This window comes from Sebastes umbrosus, chromosome 4 (assembly GCF_015220745.1).
Source record: "Sebastes umbrosus isolate fSebUmb1 chromosome 4, fSebUmb1.pri, whole genome shotgun sequence".
In the NCBI taxonomy this organism is placed as follows: Eukaryota; Metazoa; Chordata; class Actinopteri; order Perciformes; family Sebastidae; genus Sebastes; species Sebastes umbrosus.
Genome location: NC_051272.1, coordinates 4,831,851 through 4,842,519, shown reverse-complemented (window position 1 = coordinate 4,842,519; position 10,669 = coordinate 4,831,851). Strand labels below are relative to the sequence as shown.

The following is a 10,669-nucleotide window of genomic DNA, read 5'->3' as shown; positions in this document are numbered from 1 at the left end:
AGGGATGCTGCTGTGTTTAGAGCATTTAGAAATAAACTGGAACAGGAAGCAACCGTCAGAGAGTAAATAGATACTTCAAGATAGTTATCTGAAGTGTATTGAGCTACGTGAAGAGCCAGCAACACATTGTACCTATCTTTTACTTTTCTTTTAGAGTTTTGTGAATAAGCTATATCTTTAAATCAAATTTTTAACAATGTGGTTTTGTGCTATTTGCCTCATTTATTATACAGGTACAGTGGGGTCACATTTTCTGACGACAGCCGTCAGAAATGGTGACCTCATGTGTTTATGGCTCTCTGCAGTCACCGGTTCAACTTGTGATAAAAATGTAGCCTAAATAGTTCTGTTTGTCTGTGTAATAGAGTTTTTATTTTTGTTTTGTTTTTCACCTGAGGCCTTTGGGCTACAAATGTGAAGATAGTAAACTTTTGCACATAATTGTTTTTTTTACAAAAAATTAATAAATTATTGAAACATTCAAATTCTGTTTAACTTTTTCTTATGACATTTCTCTCTCTCTCTCTCAAAACCCAACCGTTCGAGGCAGATGGCCGCCCACCCAGAGCCGGGTTCTGCCCAATGTTTCTACCCGTTAAAGGGGAGTTTTTTCTTGCCAATGCCGCACCTAGTGCATGCTCATGAGGGATCTCTTGTTGGGTCTCTAAATTATAGAGTACCGTCTTGAGATAACTTCTGTTGTGATTTGACGCTATGTAAATATAAATTGAATTATTTACATATTCAAATAGCCTGTGTTGTGCTGAAAAAAATTATATCAATTACTTGCTTGTGCCTTATAGTACTGAATTTATATATTAAGAGAGTCGAGGCCCCAGTAATAGGAAAGATACGGCTCAGTCCCCAGAGGCTGCACCAACTATGCAGGCTAAACAATGTCGACAAAATGAGATCAAATGGAACAAACTTGCGGATAGCTGCATCAATTAGGAGGGAAGTTGACTCCGTGGAGGATTAACTTTAACAGCAGCGATGCACAAATCAGGCAGAGAGGTTTTATTTTCAGGTCGTGACTTCTGCACTGACGTGAGAGATATGAAGGTAAGGTTCGAACAGCGTGCACCGAAACACCACATTTGTCCTTTTTCAATGCCACTTACTGCATGTCGAGAGCTGATGGAGTCTGTAGATAATGTAAAGTCCAAAGCAAACAGGCATTTCTCTTCCACTGAGGCCGACTCGCCCGTCAATAAGAGCCAAAGCCAATGTCAACACAACCCAGCTCAGTCTTATATTGAAGGTTAACAAGCAAACCGAAACTCAAAGAGGCTGCAAATAATGCTGACTTAATTACTTGATGCTTTGCTTGTAAAGTCACTTGGCTTATCTAGAACATTTTCTGTACGGTGACGTTTGTGACAGATGAGGTGAAACTTCTGGCAGAGGCGATATCTTTTTTGGAAAATTTATTTCAAATGAATTACCAAACAATTGTCTTTAGCAATTATGACTCCCTTTGTTGGCTCTAAATCCAGATTTCTTCACTGATATGTTGAGAACTGCAGCAAACTTTAAAAGCCAAAACCATCAGATGTGATACTTTGTCTATTCCTTGATTTTCAAAGTTGAGGAGTTCAAGCATTTATCTTAACGGCATCTTAAGAATGGTTCCTCCTCCTCCCTGCCTTGTGTGTTTTCATTCCTGTTGGTCTTCAGGGAGCGAGGAGGATAACATCCGCCAATCAGCGGCTCAGTCTTTCTATCTGGGCCAAACACATGCGTTAAGAAACACATCTCCATCCAAAATCTGAAGCAGGAACCCAGTGAGAGGCCTGTTGTTAGAAAGAAACGTCTAACTAAAGCACATCTGTGGGAGTGGGCAGTGGGAGGTGTCCATTCAGTATCAGGAGAAGGAAACACCACAAACACTCCTTCAGTGTCAGAACATGAAGTCCTGCTCCAAGTTGTTTTTAACTCCTCTTAATAAAAGCTTTTACAAGGCACGACAACAAGATAGAGAGCTATTCCCAATGACTAATGTTTGATCTTCAGGTCAGGAATTCACATCACAGATAATAACTCACACTTATGCTGGTGAAGTCAAGGAAAAGAAAGATGCATTTAGGCTTTGACATACTTGTAGTGTTGAACTAAAATCTACTTTACATCTGTGCTGTATAGAATCCAATAGGTTTGCTATATTACAATTACATCAGTTTTATCTTTGCTTTATTCAATTAAACTTCAGCTAAGGAAATTTGCTACTTTTAGTTTACTTTCAGTTTCAATTTAGGCATCTGTGGCAAATAAGACAATCAGCTTTGTTTAATTAGCTTTTCTGTTTTTGTCAATTTGTTTATTAGGTTCGTGTTAGCAATAGTTTACTCTTTAAGCACAGTGAAATACAATATCCCAGTTGTATTCATTTCAACATATATTGAACTTGAGACTTGACATCAGCGACTGCTCAGAGACCATGACATAAGCAGACACATGTGGAGGAACAGCTGTGCCAAGCAGCTTATGAAACCTGCAGGATGAGCGGCTTGGAGAAGAGTGGAGGCCGACCGGTAACACCGGGAGAAGACAGGAGAGCAGGAAAATGTAAAAAGCTGAGAGAAACACTGAAAGCAAAGGCCATTCACTGGAAAGAATGACGGATGGAGAGAATCTTGTTAAATGCTGACGAATGGCTGCAAGAACTGTTCTGGTTTCTTCAAGGGACTGTTTGCACCCTAACACCACCTGGTGGTCCAAAACAGGTATAGCATCTATTAAAAACACAACAAAAGGTTGACAAAAAATAAGTTTCCCTGGGAAAAATGCAGCACTATCTTTTATTATAAATAGCTAAAGCATGGAAAATGCTGTGAATTTCTCTTGAAAACTGTATTTTAATACATCTCTTCTAATAAAATGAGCGTATTGTCTCTAATGTCCAAATAACATTGTGTTTTAAAAGTAAATACCCATACATTATAATGAATTCAACAGCATGTATAGTGTCATTATGTTGTGCTGAAAGGTACCATGAAATAAAATGTTTACAACACCAAGTTTTCCTTTGAAAAAACTTGTTCTGAAAGTAAATAAAATATAAAGTGTGACTCTAAACATGCTATAATATTAACCACTGCATGGACAGCAACTAATAAAGCAGACAGCCTTTTCTTTTATTACAATTTTCCAGCTAATACTGTGTTAGTAAGGATTTCTTGATATTTTCAAAACAAAGGTTAAAGCATGCTTCACAATAAAAGCCTTTAACACGAAATATCAAACAGACAGGCACAAGAGCAAAGAATAGAATTAAAACGGAAATGGCATAACACAAATGAGCAAAAACATCTGTTTAGCAAAACAAGAGCATATGCTATTTTGTCAATAGATTTGGCAGATCTAATCATGAACTATTCCAAAGTTTCTTGGCAAAAACAGCAAATGCACCGTCTCCCTTCATTTGAAGTCAAGATCTGGAAACATCCAGTTTTACATTGGTTAACCGACATGAGAGACTTTAAATATATATGGGCAGAAAATTCAGAACTTCACCTTGTTGTTTAGTAAGAACTAAAATGTCATATTTAGTTTTAAACTTCACTGGGAGGCAATGACGACAGACCAACACTGGAAGTAATGTGCTCCCTGTACTTTGTCTGTTTTAGAAGACAGACTCCTGCATTTTGAACCATCGGAAGAAACTCCAGCTCAAGAGTATAATGAATTACAGTAATCTAGGCACAAAAACATGGACTCATTTCTCAGCACTTTGAAGTGATGAAACATGTCTGCGTTTTGAAACATTTCTTAATTGGACAAAAAAGCGAATTAAGAAATGTTTAAAGAATTAAACAAGCTTTGAACAGTAGAACAACAAAGTCACCGACTGAAAACAACGCAGGGTTTGTTGCATGAACGTTTTTTATTTCCATTAGTGCCGAGAACAAACTCAGAGGCATTCTGCAGCAATAGACATTTCTCTTGTTCCAGAATCTAAACATCACTTTGTATTATCATTATTTTTAAAGGCACCTGCAGTTTACAGATTACAGTTTAATCTCTGACAAAGCACTTAACTTGATGTATGGGGAGTGACAGAAATAATAAATAAGGAAAAAAGAGGGGTGATGATGAAACTCTGCCATGAACTCAGCCTTCGGTAAGAAGAAAACAGAAGAGTGACAGAGTGGAGTGATGGACACCTGCACAAACACACACAAAGAGACACACAAACAGACACACAGGCATAATTTGTAGTTGATCAATCTAATTAAATGTAGTTACATGTACATATACCTTTGACGCAAAACATGATATATATATTTTGAGACGTTAATAAAGCCCAAAAGCCTTACTCAAAAACCAAATATTTACACATAAAACTGGTAAGATGTGGATGTGATGTCCCGAAGGAGAATCTGTAAGAGATGTCACTGGAAATAAACAGTCTCCTGAAACACATCACTACCTGAGTTCTGTGCTGTCTGTACAATCTATACCCACATTTCTAGCTCTCAAAAAACTACAAAAATATAAGATCAATAGACGATTAATACCGCAAAGAAATTATTGTATATTCAGTATATGACTAACAAAGAATAAGGTGTCATCGGTATATAGTTTGAGAAAAGAAATGTACAGCAAATAGTCAAACACTTTTTAGAAAAAAAAATAGTTGTCTTTCTTTTCTTTAGTGGATACCGACGACACCTCATGACTAACAAAGAATAAGGTGTCATCGGTATACGGTTTGAGAAAAGAAATATACAGCAATAGTCAAACACTTTTTAGAAAAAGAAAATTGTTGAGTCTTTCTCTTCTTTAGTGGATCAAAAAGAAAACCTCATTGTACACTTTCTACTTTACCTAAGTACTTCATTCAACAACAAGATAACTGTCACAGGTCAGAGTGATAATAAAGACGTCCAAAGAGGAACAAAAAGAGTCAGATTTACAGTAAACCTCTTCTTAGTTTCAACATACAAAACAACTCTAAAGAATAAAAAGAACCTCATGATTTCAATATATGACAGTCTGTATATTTAGCTTAGATATGGAATGCTTAAAATCAAAAATAGCTGTGAAAACTGAAAAACAAAAGTATTCATTTTCTTCATCAATGAAACCTAAACAGTGGAGCATTTTATTCATTATCCCCATCCCAGCACCAACCAGTTTTTATGATTTCTTAATTGCAGACTTGGAAACTGGAAACATCCCAGTTTCAGATGACCTCACTTCTTCCTGTCAGCCAATACGGATGTGTTGAAGACCAGTACTACCAAAATACCTCCTGCCTGTGGTCTACAAACTGTACTGCGTAGTTTTGCGGTCAGTGCTGTGCCAGTCCAGTGAATATTTACAAGCACTTTGGAAGCATGCAGAAATAATAACATATGACAGATGATGACATAACTCTGAGCTAAATTCAATCAAACCTGTGCAACTTGTCGCAACAAGTTTTTCATTTTAAAGTTTTTTAGTATTAAACCATCTTCTTTACACACAAAAGTAAAACTACTGAAATGTTATCGTGTGATGACATTAAAGTAATAGTTTGACATTTTGGGAACTAAGATTATTTATTCTCTTGCCGAGAGTTAGATGAGAAGATAGATACCAGTCTCATATCTGTCTCTTAAATATGAAGCCAGGAGATAGTTAGCTTAGCATAGCATAATTGGAGACAGGGGAAACAGCTAGCTTGTTTCAGCAAGCCAGGTTCAGGAAGTCACTGCGTCCAGTCAAACATAACCCCCCATAAAACCACAACTCCTTGTTTTTACATTGTCGTTTTTGTGCGGATTATACAAAAGAGATATAACATGTTGACTAGTGAGCTTTAGCAACACGTTCACACTCCCAACTCGTCAAACAGCAGCTTGGTCAGTGGTCATACGCGTCAAACTATGACACTCTAAGTACCCCTCTAGCATCAGTTTTCATGAGTTAATTTCCCCTCATTACATGCATGCACACTTTTCAAAATAAACTTCCATTTTCACAGGAAACAACTTCAGAGATCGTGGTTTGGGTTAAAATAAGTATGTTTTTTACATTATTAAGTAGGCTATGTTACGTATGCGACGTAGTAATGTTGCGAAAGTCCTGTGTTTGTTTAACCCATCCATCGCCCCGCGACTGCCACCTCTGGTGGAATTGATCACCCTTCATACAACGTAACCTGACTTCCTCCTTTCTTGCCATAACTACGACCATGTAGAGTGTTCTAGCATGCGTAGGGCCACTGACCAAGCTGCCATATTTGATGAATTGGGAGGGAGAACGGGCTGGCTTTCGAGGCGCTGGTAAGTGGATATTTTTTTTTACCTTTGGATCAAAACAGCCTAGCTGGTCCCCCTTTTTCATTAGATTTTCATGTTTAACAGACAAATATTAGAGTGTTATCAATCTTATAATCTAACTCTCGGAGAAAAAAAGTGAATTCACATATTTTCCAAAATGTTGTACTATTCCTTTAAACTGAATTTAGCCCTGAGAAACATAATACAACGGTACCTTAAAAACATTGAAATATAAAAGAGAAAACACAAAGAGGCATCTTCTCGATAATACAGCATACATTTACCTCTTCATCTATGTACAAGGCTTATCAACTTTCCTGATGAACCAAAAACTAAAATCGAACCACCACAAAGACTTGAAATCACCTATCCACTCAAATGAATAATATTGGCCTATGATATCATATGGAATACAATGACAGAGCACACCCAAGATACTTTTTGCAAACACATGGCATGTTTATGTCTTCATTTGTGCCCTTTGACAAAGAGGAATGATAAAACTAAAATAAATAGACATGGCCTGAGCCTCCTTTGATAAGAAACTGCCTCTTTCTTTGCCAATAAGTATTCAGTGTTTCATTGCCTGAGAATTTGTCCACAGTTATGTTGAGATAAGTAAATAACCAAAAAATAATTTTCATTTAAACTGGTGTGGCAAGAGGTCTTTAATACTGAGAGGAATGATTTGAGGAGACTTCCAAACACTTGAGGATCACCTCCCTCTGTGTCTTATCTCAAAGTGTCTCAGACCCAGTACTGGTTCTTTTTCAAGGCCGGGTTCGTTGTCCGACAGTGCTGCAACAACTCCGGATCTGCGTCTTTGCCGTCCATGTTGGACATGGGGATGTTATTGGCCGGGTCAGTTTTGCGAAAGGTTTCTGCGCTTGCCACCTCTCCGTTTTTGGGCTTGATTGCTGCCGTCTGGACGTCGTGCTTGCCTGTCTTGTTTTTACGGATCAGGTAGTAGGCCAAGATGGCCGCCAGCAGCACGAGGAGAAGGATTACCAGGATCGGAATGAGAATAGACCAGAAGTTGCTGCGCCGGGAAACATATGGTTTCCCGTGGGAGCTAGTGCCAGAAGATGTTGTGGTGGGGGCATCTCCGTTGGGCCAGTCAGTGTTGCCCCCCCAGGGGGGGCTAGCTGGAGTGGAACGAGGGGACCCAGCCCCAGGGAGGGCATTGCTGTCCTTCGATGCTTCTGAGGGAATCCTCAACAGAGTGACAGGGTAAACCCCAGAGGCATTGTAGGGGCCCGTCTGGAAGGAAAGCACACATTCTGCAGGAGGAACCCCATGGGCTTTGAGCAGGAAGCGGGCCTCATCCTGACTGACACCACCTCGTGATCCAGAGGCGCCATTTAGGATTTCCATAGCTACACGGCCCTCATCCAGCTCCTTCTGGCTGAATGTGTCCACCGGCTGACCTGCACCGGGACCTCCAGACCTCACAAAACGAGCCCCCCGGGGCTGTTGGATGACAGTGAAAGTAGGGGAGGTTCTGGTCTTGTTTGCCAGGGGAGTTGCATCCAGGAGCTTCCTGTCCAGTTGAACAAGAGCACCTTGAGGTAAGAGAGGATCCTGAGCGATGTTGGCCAGAGGCTGGACCGTGATGTTGAGGACAGAGGAGACATTAGCAGCCCTGCTACGGGCTACAAACGCAACACTGTCTCGAGGGGAAGTGGACTTAACAAAGCGGACACTGACTCGGCCTTCTTTGATCTGTTTCTGGGTGAAGGCGGATGTAGGCTGCCGGTCTACCATGACAGCTGCATACTTGGGTACGCTTGTGATCTTGTAAAGGATGTCTTCCTCAACAGGGCCCCCGGTAGTGGCCTTCAACATCTCCTCAGTCACCAGGGTCTCATCATCGCCTTGCTTCACCTTGATCTCAGGGGCTTTGTCAAGAATCAGGGTGTGAGCGAGGACGCCGATGTGGAGCGTGTGCGGCTCCGTTTGGTGTTCTCCGTCTGACACAATGAATTCCATAGAGCCATCGGCGAGGCTGCCATAGCTGACGAAGCCAACCTGCCCACGATTGACCATCTCCTGTGTGAACTCAGAGATGGGGTCCATTGTGGTAAGGTCAACCAGGCGACCGTTGCTAGGGGCTTTGGTCACTTTGAAGTGCACCTCATCTGGCGGACTGTCCTCGTCCTGAGTGTTCAGATGCTTCTGGGTCAAAATGGTCACAGAGCTTTGAAGAACCTCCAAGAGCATGTCTATAGTGACTAGTTCGGGGGTGTCAGAGCCCCGCCGTTTGATTGACACATTAAATACCTCCTCCAGGACCACGGCTTCGGCAGGTGAGGCCACACTCTGACCCTCAGACTTTAGACGGGCTCTGAAAGAGAAGCTGTCAAAGGAAGCCCCTGAGTCATCATGGAGATACTCCAGCTTTCCTTGAGTTACATCTTCCTGCATGAAGGATGGGGCATTACGGGGAAGGTCCTGACCACCAAGGGTGATACGACCGTGGTCAGGGAAACGCTTCATCTCAAAAACCACATCGACATCGCCTCGCTTATCTTCAGGTAGGATAGCAAGAAGGTTGGAGGCGTCAAGAATTGAATCATCAAAGGCTTTCCTCTGGCCTTGCACAATTTCCAAACCTGAGCAGAAACAATGAAAACAAACAGATGTTTTATGTGTTATCAAAGAGAGTTTATGTTCAGTTCTGTCGATATTTAATTATGCAGAGCAGGACATTTAGGAAAGAGACGTGGAGCAGGGGGCTTGTTGTTCAGGCAGCAAAAGAAGCAGGGGTGACAAGTCCCTTTATGACTTTGGATTATTCAGGCAATAAAGAGTTTATAGTACATAATACGAAATTTATTCTTAAACTGTATAAAAAACCAAAGCTGCAAATTCCCATCTTAATGGCAGATTAATCAGGAATGTACATCAATGTGAGTTTGACCAGAATGGACATGTTTTTACCATAGAATGATTTGCAGATATTTTGGATTCAAGAATGACTCAATTGTGACTGCCGGGTCTTAAATAAAACAATATGTTCGAAATAAAATCTCTTCAAAACATTGCAAACTTGGGAAAATAAAAACACTTTAGAATTTGTGACATTTGCATGAAAAACAGACATGTTGAATTAAAGTATTAGAGTTTTAGTTGATCCCATGTGGAGGACAAGTCACATGACTGCAGTTCTTCCCATCAATAGAGAGCTGCAGGAATGAGTCTTAAAACACGGAAATGAGTTCGCCATTTTAGCACTTCTGGTTCCCTCATCTCGAGTCAATGAGTTTTTTTTAATGGGTTTTTGGTTGGATGCATGAAATAAGGTCTGTGGTTAACACAAGCTGAAAAGATTTTAACGTTTTGTTACACAACATAAAATACGTCCGTAAATACCCCACTCGTTGTTGGGGATATTAATTGTCATCACGCCGGCCTATAAAAATACGTCATCCCTGCAGCACTCTATCTATGGTACAACTCACAGCCTTGCAAATGTATGTATCCTCTATGTTAACGTACATAAAACTATACAACCTTAAAGTGATACTCCACCCAAACTGTACCGTATCAGGGGAACAGGGTGTTGCTGTAACAGCTAATGTGTACTCAGTCAGTCTGCACTGTATGAATAAAGGTTAAATAAATACGTATCTGACGTGTCTGTTTAAATAAACCACGGCTGCAGCTGGTGAAAACGATATCTCCACATTGTAACTCTGGAGCTGTTATTTTAGGCGGAGCCCTCTTTAATGGTTTAGCCACTCGTCTTTGCATCTCAGCATCTGCGTAAATCTTTATGCAAAAACTACGATTGTGTTAAAGTATTTCAAAGCCATGTTAAAAGTCCATATAAATGAAAAATGAACTGCTTTATTTGAGCTGGATTTAGTCTCTTCCTTGTGTGTTTGGTGACTGTATTTCCTGTTTGTAGTGTTTTATTTCTATCTGTAACTGGTGTGCTGTCTTGGCCTCCCTCGGAAAAAGAGATTTCTATCTCAAGCGCCTTCCTGGTTAAATAAAGGTTAAAAGAAAAGTTGAATTAGTGGTAATTTATTTAAATTTTGATATAAGATGTTACCTTTGTTCTTCCACAGCTGTGAGGAGATGTTGCTGTGAGCAGCATAGTAAGAGATGGTGATGGGCAGGATGTGACGGACATCTGGGGCTGGTTGGGACGACAGCGTAAGATCTATGGAGTCCCTCACCACCCAGAAAGGATCCTCAGGTATCTGGTGCTCATAGTAGACCGCTCCGGACTCCAGCTGTGTGTCGGGGGAAACAAAATCAGGAGATGATGAGCTGTTCAAAACTCTTAATATTGCAATTTGCATGTTTTACCATATCGAATAAGATGATCATATTTGGAAAAATAAGATAAAATATAATAGAGACAGCCAAGTTAACTTTATTATATCCTGGCACGT

General features: G+C 40.3%; 1 protein-coding gene across 1 annotated transcript in view; it reads right to left on the bottom strand.

Moving 5' to 3' along the window:
* Window positions 1-3,859: 3,859 nt before the first annotated feature.
* Window positions 3,860-10,669, bottom strand: part of cspg4 (chondroitin sulfate proteoglycan 4) — an 87,327-nt gene continuing 80,517 nt past the window's right edge. Inside the window, exons 10-11 of the mRNA XM_037768027.1 lie at window positions 10,324-10,507; window positions 3,860-8,878 (exon numbers count right to left, since the gene is read on the bottom strand). Of these exons, the coding sequence (XP_037623955.1) occupies window positions 7,014-8,878; window positions 10,324-10,507 (2,049 nt within the window). The 3' untranslated portion in view covers window positions 3,860-7,013. The remainder of the gene's footprint in view (window positions 8,879-10,323; window positions 10,508-10,669) is intronic.